The sequence below is a fragment of the Chenopodium quinoa genome, unplaced genomic scaffold (assembly GCF_001683475.1).
Source record: "Chenopodium quinoa cultivar QQ74 unplaced genomic scaffold, ASM168347v1, whole genome shotgun sequence".
Classification (NCBI taxonomy): domain Eukaryota; kingdom Viridiplantae; phylum Streptophyta; class Magnoliopsida; order Caryophyllales; family Amaranthaceae; genus Chenopodium; species Chenopodium quinoa.
The window spans coordinates 961,517-980,082 of record NW_018744858.1 but is presented as its reverse complement, the minus strand read 5'-3'; the positions used below and the strand labels follow the sequence as shown (position 1 = coordinate 980,082).

At 41.6% G+C, this 18,566-nt stretch overlaps 1 protein-coding gene across 1 annotated transcript; it reads right to left on the bottom strand.

The window, feature by feature from the left end:
* Positions 1 to 54: 54 nt before the first annotated feature.
* LOC110704760 (TORTIFOLIA1-like protein 2) lies at positions 55 to 4,684 on the bottom strand. The gene is made up of 3 exons (XM_021882571.1): positions 3,653 to 4,684; positions 1,599 to 3,126; positions 55 to 1,061 (listed from the first exon to the last, which is right to left on the bottom strand). The coding sequence occupies exons 2-3, from the start codon at positions 3,117 to 3,119 to the stop codon at positions 567 to 569; spliced, it is 2,016 nt and encodes a 671-aa protein (XP_021738263.1). The 5' UTR covers positions 3,120 to 3,126; positions 3,653 to 4,684; the 3' UTR covers positions 55 to 566.
* Between the last annotated feature and the right edge of the window lie 13,882 nt (positions 4,685 to 18,566).

Sequence of the window (18,566 nt, the reverse complement as noted above, 5' to 3'; positions counted from 1 at the left end):
TGACTCTTTGTTAGGTCTTTATTGACTCAATTTAACTTGCTCTCAGGTTTATTCCTCCCCATTTTGGAGGCCAGGTTTTTGTAGAAATTTCCAGTAAATGCCATCATTGTTACAAACAAATTGTGAATTTGTTGTTTTCGAGAATGGTGGAGATAGGAGTGATCACAACAGTGCTTATCACCATGACTTTCGGAGTATCGTTCTGTGATATATTCTCTCTTTTCTCAGGCTCACTAATATCCGAAATGGGACTGATGACAGACCAACTTCTGTAGTCATTTACAATAACTGGACAAAAAGCAAGCTCTGTTGGTTACATAGACTGTTGGTTACAAAACTATATTCGGCGTTTTAAGAAAAATCTTAGATGATAAGCCTCCAGCTAGAAGAGATCTATGATATAATCCAAAAGAGAGCTAATTGAAGTTTCAGAAGATGAAACAAGTACTCATTTGTACAGATACAATACATCTTAACAGATTGATACATAGTAGGTCTCTTTTATGGAGAAAAATAATGCTGTTTTCTCATGACAACTAATCATGCTACATTGGAAATTAAGGAAGCTAAGTTGGAACCATTCCAACGAATTCACCCTGATCACCTAGCAATAAAACTGATGCAAAACCTAAAGAAAATACCAGGACGATTAACAACACCAAAGTGGCCATCTTCCGCAAGTTCCGCCCAGGAATTTTCACAATCTTCTCAGATGTACTTTGATCTCTATGTAACATTTTGAGAGAGACATCGCCATTAGCCATGGCCAAAACGTCTTGAGTTGATGAGACTGATTCTGAAATAGAATGACTTTGATGATCTTCACATTCATCTGTTATGTTGCCAGTGCCATCTTGGGGCCTATTTTTATTTAAGCAACTGCTTTGGTTATACTTGACTACAGGGCTCCATTCACAATTTGCTGAGCAAGGACTTCTCTGTCTTCTAGATTGATCCCCATAGTAGTCTGAATTCTCATCATTATCCTGAAGTGAACGAACAAGCTTCCTAGGAGTAGTAAAAATCTTAACATAATCGAGATTTATCTGAGAGCGCGTCCTCTGAAAACACCAAAAAGAAAGAGATTAGCTTAGCAGGTTTCAGGATTATTGCAGCCACAGATCAATATAGTAGATTAAGGCCGTAAATTTTCATCCTGAGATAGGCAATTATAATGATAATATGATGTCTTGCCAAATAATTCCTTTAATTAATTTCAACACCTGAAGGATAGGTAGATAATATGGCATACATATTCAGAACTATGCACCAAATCAAAACTTAAAAATGCCAACATAAATTCTAGCTCCATGATTAAAAAGTAGAGGGAGTTAAAAGGATGTGATAAAATATAAACAAAAGCATAAAGAATGCACTATTAAAAATACTCAAGCAACTAAACACAGATTTAAACAACAGCAATTATTTCAAATATTATACATGTTGGTAGAAGAATCATATGCTATAGCATGTTTCTAGGCCCATACAACCTTGTATGTCAAGTTTTATTTCCTAGCAACTGTAATCAGGGAACTAAGAAGCTAAAGTCTACGCAGCATTATTGTTTTAACAATAATTGTGATCAATGTTTATATTACCTGAGGACTGGGAGTTTGGCTTCTCATTGATGGACTTTGAGGTCGGCTTCTCAGAGTTTTGTTTACTGGACTTTGAGGTCGGCTTCTCAGAGCTCCATTTGCTGGACTTTGAGCTCGCCTTCTAAATGCTACATTTGATGGACTTTGTGGTCGGCTTCTCAGAGCTCCGTTTGCTGGACTTTGAGCTTGCCTTCTGAATGCTCCATTCGATGGACTTTGAGGCCGGCTTCTCAGTGATCCATTTACTGGAGTTCCAGGAGTAAACCCTGGAAATCCATTAGCATAACTTCTACTATCAGAACCTTCATCTTGTTCTGAGGACACATGAGATCTGATGCTTTCGTGAGCAAGTTCTGAGAAAAGTCCATCCTTTAGGGATACATTCACATATCCATTTTCTTGATTCCATTGTTTCCTGTTGAAATTTCTCCTGATATGATTCCCATTACACGAAGCTTGACTCATTGACATTGGCGAGTCCATGAAAGACTCACCAAACGAATCAAAGGTCAGTGATTCGGGTGACACAGATAACGGTGACTGACTGCCAGGACTTGATAACTGTCTCCGGCTATTACTACTCCTACTGAAGTTGGAACCAGTCATTGAAACCTCATCACAACTGATCTTAGACCCTTGATCTACTAATAGTTTTTTAGCAGTCTGCAATGCTTCAAATGCAGCCCCCTTTACATATGGCATCTGATCAGATTGACAATTCTCCATCTCCACTATAATCGAGTCTAGCTCCGAAAAAATACTCCTAATATCCAAGCATTTCATCAAGGAATGCACCATCTGAATGGCTGTCAAGCGTTTCTGCGAATTCTTCTCAGTCAGGCCACAATTCAAGATATTCAACCCCGCCCTTATCAACAGCCGTGCATAAGCCTCAACTGTAAGACAATTGCGCTTGGCCAACGACATAACCAACCCCATATGAGAATTCGTTTGTGTCGATTTATCCTCCAAAGCACTAGCTAGCTTTAAGCAAACCTCATTCACCATTTCATCAGAAGCAAACCTCCAATTATCACAATCCACAAGGGCTTTCAAACAAAGGGCAGCACCACAAGACAGGCTCTCTTGAGAGCCCAAAAGAGCATCTGTAAGTGGCTTACAAAGCGAATGGATCAACTGTTGCTTCTTATCTTCCGGTGTAGCGGGCTCAATCCCATACCTAGCAATTGCAGGAACTACCTTAGAACATGCCTGCTGTAGAGGAAATGACCCTCCACTAGTAGTCAAAGTCTTAATAATAGAAGACATGATATTATCAAGTTGTGGCACAATGTTAGGCCCATGTACCCTAGCAAGAACTTCATAGATGGAAATGGTGTACTCCCCCGGCGACGAACCGGCATCCTTAGTCTCCGAAACTTGAGCAAGAAATAGTGGAATCGCTTTCGAGTCCATGTCTTTTACATACAATTTCAGTGCTTTCATTGCAGACCTCCTACAGTCTGCATCTTTTAACTTGGCTAACTCTTGTCGCAATGCAGGACTCAAATTCCTACCCATTGATAACCTGGTCCAATTTTATACATACACAGATAAGAAACAAACCAATAAAAATCACATCACAAAATACATATAATCCACTAAATACATTCAGATTCCCATTTCACATTTTCAATTGAAAGGAAAATCCCACATCAATTTTACTTAATTAAAGAACCAAAAATAGTCACTTAATTGAAAAAACAAATACACAAAGGACTGAACTTTATTATAATAAACACAAAATAATCAAATACCCATTTTACTATGACATTATTGAATAAAACCCACATCAATGTCACCATATAGAACCAAAATATGCAGCAAAAATATTGAAAAAAGAGAGTGGACTTTTAACCAAGAAATCATATTTTTCGGCCTTGTGATTATAAATTTGCTAAATTATTAACAGCCCATCAAATATTTACACATTTTGTGAAAAACCCACATCAATTAAACCTTAAAACCCCCCAAAAATCGACCCAAATCAAATTAAAAAACACAAAAAAAAGTTAAACTTTTATTAAGTGTAGAAAAAGGAAGAAAGAAATTACCTGGGCCAATGCAGCAGATTAAAGAAAGAGATAAAAGTCGAATTACTGTTGAAGATATTCACTTCAAATGATGAAATTCTTTAATTTGAAACTGGGGAAAAAAAAATTAAATGGGAAAAGATAATGAAAGATCTACTCTTTCTCTTTAAAGAAGACAGAGAAAGTAAAAATATTCAAAATTTGGAAAGAAATCAAGAAATGAATAGTGAAAGAAAATGAGGAAAGAGCAGCTGTAATGCATGAAACAGGGGTTTAAATTTTTCTGGGGTTTCTAATATTTTGGTTTATTTTTTAGGGTTTAAACAATTATTACAGCATTTAAGAATGTGTACTGTATGATCCAATTTAAAAATGTTTATAGGTTTGAATTTTTTGGCATGAAATGCGCGCATTGTGTTAGTGACGTTTGAGTAATGTGGATAATAAAGACAAACCATTTGAATCTATTGTTGGGAAACGGGAATAGGAATACCCTTTAATTTGAATTTTTTTTTATTTTGATGTAATTCCCCCCGCTGTTTCTCACTCTCCTCAGCTCTTTTTTGTCCATTTCCTCTATTTTTAAACTAACCTTTTTTTTTTTTTTTTTTTTTAAATTAACCTATGGTCTTCTTTTTTTTTTTTTTTTTGAATTTGTTTTTGTTTTTGTGATCTAAGGAATATACTCTCTATGTTTTAATATAAATATCATAATTAGATTGACATACCTCTGTTTGTCGTAATACTTCCTCCGTTTTTTTCATAATTGCAACAGTTTGACTTTTACACTATTCGTGTGTACACATTGATTAGGTTTGATGATTTATACTTAAGCAAAAATTTAGTCATGTGAGATGTTATTAGATTCGTCTCAATTTATACTATATTAATATCAAATGCTTATATTTTTTACATATTGATAATTAAAGATATTAACGATTGAAATCATGCATTGGCAAGCGTGAAAAGAGAAGTGTTGCAACTATAAAAAAAAACAGAGGAAGTATAATCATACAAATACTCCCTTTGTTGTTAAATACTTGTTGTATTTTTCATTACCGACCATATTTAAATACTTGCTCCATTTCCTTATTTGAAAAGTTTTTACAATCTTTAATTCATTACTCTCAACTAGTGGACCTAATCCTGGGCACCGTGTCGTGCCGGGCCGCCGCGGGCCGTGCCTGGCGGGCCACGGGCTGGTTCGTGCCGTGCCGGTCATGCCGGCGGGCCCAGGATTTCGTGTCGTGCCGTGCCGGCCATTTTCACAGGCCAGCCCACGGCACGGCACGGCCCTCGTGCCTGGCGGGCTCGTGCCGGCCTGCGGGCTGGCAGCGGGCTGGTGCAGTTTTCAAATAATTTTATTTTATTTTTTTTTATTTTTTTTATTTATTTTATATGACAACATTATAAATTAATAAGTTTATAATGTATATAAGTTATAAAATTATAATTATAAGTTTTATAAGGTAACTTATAAGTTTATAACTTATAAGTTATAAGTTATTAAGTTATGAATTTTATAATTATAAGTTGAATATTTATGTTTTATAATTTGTATATTAATATTTATATTTATATATTTACTTTATACTATTACTTTAAAATTTAATGTTTATGATTTATTAGTAATTGGTATAATTTTATTTTATTTTAATATGAATTTACAAATTGTAACAAAACGGGGAAAAAAGGCAAATTGGACTTTGGATGTGAATAATGCGTACTTTATATTATTATTACTTGAGTTGAGAAAATTGTACAATGATAACAATGATAAAAATCATACAATGATGGTATTAAACAAAAATTGGAAAATGATAAAATTGATATTTTTAAAATCGTACAATATACAATAATTGTCTATTCTTCTTCTCCTTCTTCTTGCTCGTCTTCGTCTTCGTCTTCGTCTTCGCCTTCGCCTTCAAGGTCATCGGCTAGTTGCATAGATTGGGAACTAGCCGAACCCGAACCGGAAGCGGAGGTTCCTTCTTCGTTGTCGTTGTGGTCGTAAGAACGGTCTTGTGAGCGATTTTCCGCATCCAACCAATCTTTGAAACACACGCACATTTCTAGTGTTTCGGGTTTTAGACTTGTTCTTCTATCGTCTAAAACCCTTCCGGATGCGCTGAAAGCTCGTTCGGAGGCGACGGAGGAAACTTGGATAGCAAGAATGTCTCGTGCCATTGCCGCCAAAGTTGGATGCTTCGAGCTTTGTTGTTTCCACCATGCAAGGAGGTCGAGGCTGTTTATCTCATCGTCGTCCATGCCTTTGGTGAAGTCGTAACTCAGGTACATCTGCAACTCCGAGACGTCGCTTTGCGTTCTCCTGATTGATGAATCACCTGAAAACCTTGAAATCAAGTTAGTAGCTTGTGAAAATAAATGTTTGGCCTTCTTACTTACGTTTTTGGATGGTTGGGAAGGCCCTGAGCGAGGAACGGTGCCATATTTGGCTTCATAGACTCTATATAAAGCAAAAAACTGATCCTTCACATTAGTCTTATAGTTTTCTACATCATCGTCAAGAAACATGCATTGAAAGTAAATGTCAACTAACATAAATGTGTTTTCATACTTTTGCCTAGGATCTAATATGGAAGCAAAAATATAAATCAAAGGAATCTCACTATAATATTTACGCCACTTTTTTTCCATTGCTGGAAGATACTGATCATAATCACTTTGATGGCGATGATCAGCGAAAAGTTGGGCGAGTAAGCATGCATTAGAAAGAAAGTTTTGAGCACAAGGATTGTAAACAGTAGAAAAACAATACGTCATGTTATATAATAACTGTAAAAATTGCATATATCTTTCACAGTTTTTCCAATCATCATCATACAAAGCATTTTGTGGAAATTTTTGGTTGTAAAATAATGTTAACGGGCCCTTGTACTCAATTGCCTTTGTTAACATGTCATAGGTGGAATTCCACCTAGTTGGGCAATCGGTTCTAATTTTTATTACCCTTATCTTTTGTTGTTTTAGAAAACTCTTCCATTCTTGGTATCTCATGTTAGAGCTATTAATAGACATAATAGCATCTCTGATTTTGCTGTAGTATGGGCCAATTGCCCGAACTCCATCCTGTACACATAAGTTAAGTACATGGCAAACACATCTAGTATGAAGAGCTTCACCGTCTAATAGTACATCAGTTAAGTTTTGTTTGATAAGATTAGCTGTGTATGTCATAGAGGTTGCATTATCAAAAGTCATAGACATCATTTTATCTCGAAGGTTGTATTCGTCTATTGCTTGCATTAAATGGTGAGCAATGTTAATGCCGGTGTGTGGGTATTCCAGCATTTTGAAATGTATTATTCTTTTTTGTAACATCCATTGATCATCTACCCAATGGCAAGTCACACATAAATAGTGATATTTATAACCACTATCCCAAGAATCGGCTGTTAAAGATACTCTACAGTTAAGGTTACTCAATTCGGCTTGTAACCGGACTTTGTACTCTAGGAAATTTTTCATTGCGGCGGAACGAACGGTATTCCTAGAGATTCTTTTATGTTGGGGTTGTAGTGCTTTGTTAATGTAGGTGTTGAATGCGTCACTTTCCGAGAAAATAAAAGGTTGTTCGGCGTGTACTATCATTTTTCCTAGTTCATCCCTATCCCTCTCATAGTTGTATGTAAAGCCGTATGGATGGAATTGGGAAATTTTGGGCTGGGTTGGATCACTAGCTGGTTTTGCACAAGCTTTCATGTGTCTAGATAAGTGTCCCGTCCCGTTTTTGGTAATTGCCGTGAATACACTATTACATGTTTTACATTTTGCTTATTGTTCACCATCTTTACTTAGGACAAAATAACGCCATACCTCACTCCTTCGGTTTTTCAAAAGTAGCATCTCAGTTTCGGTTAACCATTCATGATGTGTGTGATGGTTAGTAGTGAGACTAGTGGGAGTGGCAGTAGAAGGGGTAGAACCGGAGGGAATTCGGGTACTTTCTTGGCTACCTTGGCTAGAACAATATTTTTGTTGATCACCGATATAATTAGGTGGAAATTGGTATGGTGCTGGAAATCCCGACGTATTATATGGCTCATAGCCCGGGGGGAAGTAAATGGGGTCATTGGTTTGACTCGTAATTTGGGGGCTCGTTGTATTTGGTGGTTCCCTAGAACTACTACTACGGATAAGTCGGCCTTTCCCCCTAGACCTAGATGATGGGTTGTTCGATGCCATAATTAACAATTAATTTTTTAATAAAAAGTGGTTAACTATAATAATAATAATTAATAACAACAATTTTAACAATAAAAATATCAATAATATTAATTAATAACAACAACTATAACAATAACAATAACAACAAAAATAAATAATAACAACAATTGTAACAATAATAATAATTAATAACAACAATTATAACAACAAAAATAACAATTAACAACAATAATAATTAAACAAGATTATTCTAATAATAACAATAAAACAATAATAAATTTAAGATTAGTTTAGATCTTACAACCGTGCTTCAACGATCCACTAATTACGATTACGAACTTTTTAATTTTTTCCGATATTAGGAAAATAATTAGAGAATTTAAGAGAATAATTAGAGAATTTAAGAAAATAAGGATTATTAGAGATTTAGAGAATATAAGAGATAAGAAGAAGAGATTGTGATTTTGTGATTTGGGAATGAAATGGAGGTGAGTATTTATAGAATTTTTGGGGAGCAAATTGGCAAAAAACTAGCCGTTTTATAGCCGTTTTTTGGCTTATTAGAGGTAGATGAAACGGTAACATTACCGTTGGCCCGCGGGCCGTGCCTACGGGCCGTGCCTGCGGGCCAGCACGGCGGGCCATGCCCGTGCTCGTGCCGGGCCGTGCCTGGGAATTCTCAACCCTGTCCGTGGCACGGCCCGTGGCACGGGAGTTGAACTTCGTGCCGTGCCGTGCTTGACTTCGGGCCGTGCCGGGCCGTGTCGGGCGGCACGCGGGCCAACCCGGCCCGTGCCCAGGTTTAAGTGGACCCAAAATAAATCATGCTCCGTATGTTATTAATTTCATATTCTCTTAAGTACTTTTACTTTTTATAATTTTTTATTCTACCTACCACACCACCTCCATATTTTATTACTTTTTTCAATTTATCCTAAAACTCCATGTATTGAGAATGGAGCAAGTATTTAAAACACATAAAGAGTAATGTACAAATAGAGATCGGAGTGATGTGTGAATAGTGCAAAGTCAAATAGGGTCATTTATTTTGAAGGGGAGTAACAATTTGAATTGATTTTGAAAGAATATTATTCAATTACGAAATATCGAATTCGAACATCGTAAAAGAATAAAGGGCATTTTATACTAGTGAATCAATATCAAACGGATAGAGTTGATCTGATCCATCACCTGTTTCATCCGTCACCACTCGCTTCTCATCCATTCAATTGGGGTTTTCTTCCAATATTTTGAAGTAGATGGATCGAGTCCATAGATATCTGTCTAATTGTCATTCTTATTCATCGTGGATGTGTGTTACACATCATATTCCTTGTGTGTGTGATATAAACCATGCTGTGAACTCTAGGCCAAGGAATATCTTCTCGAACAAGTGTACCTTTTTTTGATAACTCTTGTCATTCATGAGAATACAGTAGATGTTGGCTAGTTGGAAAAAGTCGATCTAATTATTGGTTGGTACATCCAGGTAGAGGTGTTTAAAAAAATCCGACCCGATTGTCTCGCAAAAAACCTAATGGAAAATTGACAAATTTTTCTATTTTTTCCGGGTAAGGTACCCGTCTCGTTAAAATAGTAGTTTCGTAGGCCGGGACATGGAACAGGCTTTGCTAATCTCGGGTACCCGGATACCCGTTAAAAAAAAAATAATAATAATAATTGTCTGTAAACATAACCTTTACTTGTCTGTAATTGTTTGTATACTGAATTACTTAACTAAAGCTACGAATAAATCCTCCTGATTCTGAGTCATTTTACAGCTTATTGCTCTTCTTCTGCTACACCAGTCCCGAATTTTTGTTTGTGGCCAGTGGGATAGTAATCCATTTGCATTTTCTGAGAAGTGGTTTTTGCTAGATTGTCTGCAGAAACTTAAGTCTCCATTTACCATTGTTGGCCAGGGGCCAGGAGACTCCTATACCTTCACGTTGTTCTAAAAATCCTTTGGCAGGTTTGCAAAGAACAATTGAGAAAAGACCTTTAGAAATCATAAACAGAGTGACTTCATCCTCCTTTTAAGTTGATGTGTCATATTGAATTACTTATATTACAACCAGATTTTAGGTACAAATTTATTTTAAAAAAAATAACTAAATAAAATCCGGGTACCCGTGTTCCGTCCCATATAATTCGGGTACCCGAATACCAGGTGATTAGGGGATTTTGCTCCCACCAATCGGAATGCGCCACGTGGGCCAATCAGGTCCTGCCAAGTGTTCCCCAGTTGGACCTCTCAGGGCTTGCCACGTGGCACACGCTTATTCGTCCGCCTTGGACATATTATGTCATGACACGTGGCATACTCCATGCCTAATGGAGAAGTCGGCCACCTAGGCCCAACTTCCGAGGGAAGCCCAATCAGCCCAAGGTTAACCTAAACCTAGATTGGCACGTTTCCCGAGGTTATAAATACCTCCCTTAATCCTCATTAAGGGAGATTACGCAGATTACACACATTAAACACTCTCACCTAGAGAGACCCAATCACTTTAATTTCCGCATTAATTACTCCTTAATCAAGTACTAACTTGACCGTCGGAGGCGGATCTCCAATCATCCGGAGCATCCGTTTGTTTTGCAGGTACAGGCGTCCGGTTCCAGTCTCGGAATTGTAACTCTCCCGCAGGACATCAGAAAACCCCGAAACATTTTGGCGCCGTCTGTGGGGAGAGTACTTCTGAGATGGCATCCACGTTTGTACCGGCTCCTGAAGAGAGACGTCCCCTGGACGACCCTCTAGTTCAGTCGGACCACGATACTGAGAATGAATTTGAAGTTGAAGCTCACACAGCTTCAGACGGGACCCTAAGGGCCCGACGTACCCGTCATACCGAAAGGAGGGAACGGGAACATCTTCAAACTGGAAGCGAGCCAGCAGGCGCACCGCCTGTTCGGCAGCAGCCGACTGATGGGTCTGCTCCCATCACAAGGAACGAACTCATGACCTTCATGAGGGACTTCAAGGGAGAAATTCAAGAGTTGATCAACAAGAAGCCGCCTGCTCTGGGCAAGGAGCAGTCGGCTAAGAAACCCTCCACTTCACGGAAGAGGAAGCCAGTTCAAGGGCGAGAGGCGACCCCTCATCCTAAATCTAGGAAGTGGGAGCCACCTGCCCTTGATTTCACAAAATATCGTTTTCCTACTCCAGGAAATAGGAAACCTGTTTGTCATATTCAGGCGGACGGGTCGAGGAAAACATACACAGACGCTCGGCTACTGCTAGAGCAGAAGAAGAGTGACTGATTGTCAGAGTCGGCCTCTACTTCAAACTTCCAAGACAGTCTGCGAAATACCTCGATGAGGCATACTCAGTCGTATCATGAGAGTCAGTCAGGCGACACCTCCCGTCAGTCCGGCTTTCATAGCGACCAGGCGGTACCAAACTTACCGTTTGTACCGCAACAACAGTATTTTTTACAGCCACCTCCGTTTGGTGGACATGCAGCAAAAAATGTCCAACCTATGGACTGGCAGCTACGGTTGCTTAGACTTGGTGAACAGCCGTCGGCCTTCTCCAAGGAAATTACTGAAGCCGCTCAACCGGCCAAAGTGAAAATGTATTAGTAGGCGCCTATGACGGCACTACTAACCCAGAAGACCATCTGATGGCATTCACCAACCTGATGTACATTCAAGGGTTGGATGATCCCACTTGGTGCAAGTGTTTTCCAGCGACTCTCAAAGGAATCGCACAACAATGGTTCGGCAACCTGCCGACTGGTTGTGTAAATAACTTCAAGACGCTTGCTTACTTATTCACCTCCAACTTCGCCATGAACATCCCTGCGAAGAAGACGACCCTTGATTTAGGAACAATTCAGCAGGGCGAGAAGGAGGGGCTTCGTTCTTACATCAGGCGGTTTAACCTGATGAGAATACAGATTCAAGGGTTACCTGATGAAGTAGCCTATACTGACTTTTTCAGAGGTCTCAAAGACGGGTCGACCTTCAAATTTGATTTGGTCCGAAAGAGGGTGGCGACTCTTCAAGAGGCCTTGATTGAAGCGGAAGCCTATATACAGGCGACTGATCTTTGTAGTACGGTAAAACAGTCAGACGGGAAAAGGTCCGACAAAAGAGAAGGACGACAGAAGCAGTCGTCAAACAAAGACGAGAAGAGAAAAGAGGTCTGGGCAACTGATTCCTCTAAACAGTCGTCCCAGAAGAAGAAAAAAGAATTCAAACCATACTCCCCAAAGTATGTGTTTAACAAGGATAGCCAATTTATCCTAAAGGAAATCAAGGGACGGATCTCAATTGAGAAGCCGGTCCCCATGAAGGGTTCTGCAAACAATCGGAACCAAGAAAAATTCTGTGATTATCATGAAGATGTTGGTCATCACACCAATGAATGCATCAGTCTCATGCGGTATCTGGACCGCTTGGCTGAGCAAGGTGATCTTGACACTTATGTCAAGAAATCTACGGGGAACACTTCCTCGAAAAAGCAGTCGACCAAAAAGAATCAACAGGCCGACAGCTCCGATACAGATGATGCAGTCGTCTACACCATTGCAGGCGGCTTCTCAGGAGGCGGCCCCACTATTAGGGGCAACAAAGACAATATCAGACGGTTAGATGTAAATTCCGTTCACCAAGAACGACCCTCCAAATATTCATTTCCTGAGATTGTCATCACTGAAGAAGATCTAGGAGGGGTAAGAGGGCCGCATGACGACCCTATCGTTATTGAATGTAAAGTGGCCAACCAGAGAGTTGGCCGAATCCTCATAGATACCGGAAGCTCCTCAGATTTCATCAGTAGCAAATGTCTGTCGAAACTAAAATATCAGACTGATTGCATACATCCGGCATCCCACCCTTTAGTAGGGTTTGGAGGAGGAGTCGTCCACCCAGTGGGACGAGTGGATTTACCCATCCGCCTGGGTGAAAAAGGGGAAGGACGACACATGGTAGTCCGGTTCCTGGTAGTAGAAGAACTCTCGGCCTACAACATGATTCTGGGACGACCAACCCTGAATAATTCCAAGGTTGTTATAATCCCATCTCTTATGTTGCTCAAGTTTGAGAGGGATAATGGAACAGTCGGGTCCCTAAGGGGAGATCAGAGGATGGCCCGAGAGTGCTATCTCTCGGATGTCAAGCCCACTGTTATGGCCACTGGGTCGAGTGGTGGAAAAATAGACCTTGACAATGTCAAGGAGAGTGCGCCTGTTCAAGAAGCGGGCGGCAAGAAGAGAAAGGAATCCCAGACAGGGGCCGCAAGAAAAGACAGAAAATAGCAATCATTGGTAGAGGAGCGGTCGGATGAATTCCGCCCTCAGCCAGCTGGTGAGCATACGGACCTGATGTTAGATGACTCGCGTCCTGACAGAACAATCAAGGTTGGGACGACTGCTCTAAGGGACCTGGGTGACGACTTTCACAGACTATTGAAAGAATACAAGGACATCTTTGCATTCGAAGTCCATGAAATGCTAGGCATTAGTCCTGATTTGGCGGTACATAAACTGGTCGTGGATCCGAAAAAGAAGCCGGTACGGCAGAAGAAGCGGAACCATGGCGAAGAAAGAAGTCAGGCGGCAGCCGTCGAAGTTAAAAAATTACTTGATGCAGGGTTCATTCGGCAATGTTACTTCCCAGACTGGGTTGCAAATGTGGTGCTTGTTAAAACGCCGAATGGCACCTGGCGAATGTGTGTAGACTACACAGACTTAAACAAGGCGTGCCCCAAAGACAGTTACCCTCTGCCTAAAATTGATAACCTGGTCGACTCAACAGCCGGCCATGCTTTGATGAGCTTTATGGACGCCTACTCTGGTTTCCATCAAATTCCTTTATGGAAGAAAGATCAGGAGAAGACGGCCTTCGTCACTGATCAGGGGTTATACTGTTACACGGTCATGCCGTTTGGTCTTAAGAATGCCCCGGCCACTTTCCAGCGAATGATAAACACTGTGTTCTTTGATCAGATTGGGAGAAATGTCGAGGCATATATTGATGATATGATTGTCAAGTCTAAACTTCAGAAAGATCATCTGTCGGACCTCCGAGAAACTTTCGCCACACTCTGGCGGCACCATGTCATGCTCAATCCCAAGAAATGTGTCTTTGGAGTTGAGTCTGGGAAATTTCTCGGATTCCTTATCAATCAGAGAGGAATAGAGGCGAACCCTGAGAAGGTGCAGGCGGTCATCGACATGCAGTCGCCTCGTACCATCCGAGAGGTTCAGAAGTTAACAGGTTGTCTGGCGGCCTTGGGAAGATTTCTAAGTCGATCAGGCGACAAATGCCTATACTTTTTCCAGGCAATTAAGAAAAAGGCAAGGTTTGAATGGGGGCCGGATGCTGAGGCGACCTTCCAGAAATTGAAAGTTCACTTCCATTCCTTGCCGAGGCTGGTCAGCCCTTTGCCCAAAGAAGTACTCTACATGTACCTGGCCGTCTCTGATCATGCGTTAAGCGCTTTTCTCCTTGCTGAAAGAGACGGCTGTCAGCTCCCGGTCTACTTTGTCAGTCATGTACTGAAAAATGCCGAGTTGAGGTATCCCTTAGTGGAGAAATTTGGTCTTGCACTCTTCATGGCTGTTAAAAAATTGAAGCCCTACTTTTTGGCACATGCAGTCGTCGTGTATACAGACCAACCTATCAAGCGGCCACTGACCATCATGGAGTCGTCATGCCGAATGATCAAATGGGCCATAGAAATACAGAGCCTCGAAGTTACTTTCGAGCCTAGAAAAGCAGTGAAGGGGCAAACCTTTGCCGACTTTATTGTTGAGATGACTCGTCCTCCTGACTCTCAAGTTACAGACCAAGTCTGGAAGGTATATGTGGATGGAAGCTCTACTTCAAATGGTTGTGGAGCAGGAGTCATATGTCAGTCGCCAGAGGGCGACGGGTACGAGTATGCTTTATGCTTCAGTTTTCAGGCCTCAAACAATGAGGCAGAATATGAAGCTTTACTAGCCGGAATCCGCATGTGCAAGGCGGCAGGAGCAAGAAAAATAGACGCCTGTTCCGATTCACAATTGATAGTGAGTCAGTACAATGGCGAATACGAAGCAACCCATCCGGCCATGATCAAGTATTTACAGGCGGTCCGACAAGCAGTCGGCTCCCTTGAGGATTTCCATCTGACCCAAGTGCCGAGATCAGAAAACAACCAGGCGGATGCACTTTCAAAATTAGCATTAACCGCCGCCTGTGATACTCCTCGAACAGTTTTTTGGGAAGTAATGGAGAGGAGAAGCATTGAGGAAGAACCTATTGGAATCTTAGACAGAAGCTCAACCTGGATGGATCCAATCAGGGCATATCTGACAAATGGTACCCTACCGGATGATCATCAACAGGCGGCAGCACTGAAAAAACGAGCAACCAGTTTTGAAATAATAAAGGGAGAACTTCACAAAAGGGGGTACCTTCAACCCTTCTTAAAGTGTGTTACTCCAGAAAAGGGGCGAGAGATACTGGACGATCTTCACTCTAGTTACTGTGCTTCCCATATAGGCGGTAGGACGCTTGCTCAACGGGCAAGGCGGCAGGGCTACTTTTGGCCTACTTTAGAAGCAGATGCGATGGAGATGGTGAAAAAATGTGACAAGTGCCAAAGGTTTGGCAAACTAATTCACCGTCCGGCTACTGACCTCACTACCATTCATAGCCCACTACCGTTTTCTAAGTGGGGCATGGATATTCTGGGTCCATATACGCCTGCTACAGGCGGAAGGAGGTACATACTTGTTGCCGTCGACTACTTCACTAAATGGGTAGAGGCGGAGGCTGTAAAGGGAATCAAGACGAAGGATGTAATTTCATTCATTTGGAAAAATGTCATCACTCGGTTCGGGGTTCCCATGTCTATGGTTTTTGATAATGGTCCCCAATTTGAGACGCCTGTTCTCAAAAGCTGGTTGGGTGACCAAGGAATTGCACACTACTTTGCATCTGTCGGCCGTCCACAAGCAAACGGCCAGGTAGAAGCCTTTAATAAAATCATCTCAGACGGTCTCAAGAAAAAGATTGAACGAGCAGGCGGCCTATGGGCGGATGAATTACCACATGTTCTCTGGGCCATTAGGACGACTGAAAAAGGGGCGACTAGAGAAACTCCATTCCTCCTAACTTATGGTGCGAAAGCTGTTCTTCCAATAGAACACTACGAGCCGACTCTTCGAGTAATGCTATATGACGAAGAGGCAAACTGGGAAGCCATGCGCCTGGCATTAGACTCACTTCCTGAAAGGAGGGGCAATGCTGTCTTGCGCCATGAAATTTACCGCCTGAGAATGACTAGATCATACAAAAAAAAAGTACACAGGCGTCCACTCAAAGTGGGGGACTTTGTACTTAGAAAAATGGAAGCAGTTGGTAGGGCTAATGAGTCTGGCAAACTAACTCCCAACTGGGAAGGACCCTACCGAATCTGTGAAGAGGTCAGGGACGGTACCTACCGTCTGGGAACACCAGACGGACAACCGTTGCCTCGAACTTCGAATGTAGATAATCTTAAGAAATATTTCTTTTGAATGATGTAAATAGTCAAGGGCTACTTAATTAAAGTTTGCTGTTTCATTAAATTTTGTACTAAGAGGGGCACGCCTACTAACAAACAGTCGGCTACTCTCCATACTCAGTTTTCATTTTTACTTAAGAGGGGCATGCCTACTGACAAACAGTCGGCTACTCTCCATGTTTAATTTTTATTCTTACTTAAGAGGGGCACGCCGCTTGTTTCACTCAACCGGCTACACTCCCATAATACAGTTCACCAAGAACTATCAAAGGCTCATGACTAAAATGATCAGACCAGGCGCCAAGCCAACTGATCAAAATATAAAAATTCAATTCGACCTGTCCCAACGTTATAGCAGGCGTCCGACGGCATCCATCCGGATGAAATTCGTCGCAGAGAGCAGCTCCCTTTTTGGGTGGAACATTGTTCTATAAAATCATTACACGGCACCTATACGACTGTCTAACCAAAACAACCACGTAGCCGTTTCCCGGACAAGGATATCTCACTTAACTGACTAATCACGTCAAGCAAGTGTTCGCAGTAACCATCCGGGTCAACCGACCGACTGAACTAATTGGGATAAGAACAGTTGGTATTTTATGAGTTAATAGCCAACAAACATTGGCGAATAAAGGGGAACAACCGGTACCCACCGCTTGATACCTCTACTACTCAGTTACTTGGCGACTAGGTAACAATCATGTTTACTTGGTCACTCCTTAAAAATTTAGTATGAAACTAAAAAGGTGTTCATACAGCACCTGTTCACACTAGATTAAATATGGCGGGGAACAGTCGGCATAGACGGCCTAAAGTCTCTAGCCTAAAAACATGACAAGTAGGAAACCACTTTCCTACTTGGTTAATTTTACAAATGACAGGACCGCCTGCCTAAAGGGGATCCAGTCTTTAAAATGGTTCGAATACCGATTGGATAAATGGCCGACTGATCGTCTAGCCTGGAAACAGACAACCAGTCGTCCAGGGGCATAGGCGGCGTGACTAACTATCCGTACTTGTCTGCAACTATCGGCCATGTAAAACAGTCGGTATAGTGTACAATTGGATATCAGAATATTCAATACTTAAACAAATTTGAAGCAAAACAAAAATATTCATTAAAAGGAAGCCGGTCATTAAAGACCGGCAAAATATTCAGAGCCTCGGCCCCCTGGCTGGGTAAATACAAACAAACGGCACGCAGGTCGTGGAAAGAAGACATAAAGCTTAAGAAGGGGGCAGATCTTCAATATTAGCAGCTGCCGCCTGGTCAGCACTCTTCTTGCTGGACTCGGCTTCAGCTGCATCCTTCTTTGATGCATTACCCCCAAGCGGCACAAGCGCCACTACCGGCTGCTCCTCCTCCTCCAACGCCTCTTCCTCAGCAGCCGCCAGGATCTCTTGATTATATCTATCAGAACACTGGCGGTACGTTTTTTTCCCATGAGGCAAAGTCGGCATTGGGGAAGAGGCGGCCCCAAGTCATGCGCTGGATTTGAGCAGAGTCTTCCATCATCTCCCAGACCAGCTCTTTCTTTTCTTGCTCGGCCTTTTCCGAGAGCTCCTGAGTAAGACTCTTCTCCTGGGTCACCAGGCGTTCCTTTACGCTCGCCAAGGATTTCTCCAAGGTTTCGTATGAGGACATCTTTTGGCGAAGAGGTCTCAGCTCGGCCTTGAGGTTGTTGATGGTCGCCTCCAGCTCGCTATTCCTCTTCTGGGCCGCCTCTAACTGAGCCCGGATAGCGGCGGTAGCCTGCGCCTGATAATAAAGAATATCAATGGTCAGAACTTCATTTTGGGCAATTTGAAACATTGTCTTATCACAGTCAGAGGCGGCCATAGCTTTTGCAGCCTTTACCTCTTTGTTCTTCCGGTCAAGCGGCTTGCGAAGGCCGTTCACTCGGAGCAGGGCCTAAGTAAAAAGGGGAACAGGCGTCAGTTTCCAAACAAAAAAGAAAACAGGCGTCCTGGAATTCAAATACTAAAAAATATGCTAAGTATACCTCAGCAAGGACCCCTGCAATCCCGTCTAGGTCAAGGGTGCCGACACCCCTGACCGCCTCCCTTTCAGCTGGAGGAACGACCTTGATCATAGACTTGGCCACCTCGACCAAGTCAGGCTCCTGAGGGCCGGCTGCATCAAGCATAAACAAACGGATTAGACCTAGTAAAGAAGGGAGCAAGTCTAAAATTTACAAGGATAATTTCATACTTCTAGGTGGCCCAGCTGGAGTTTTAGAAGAA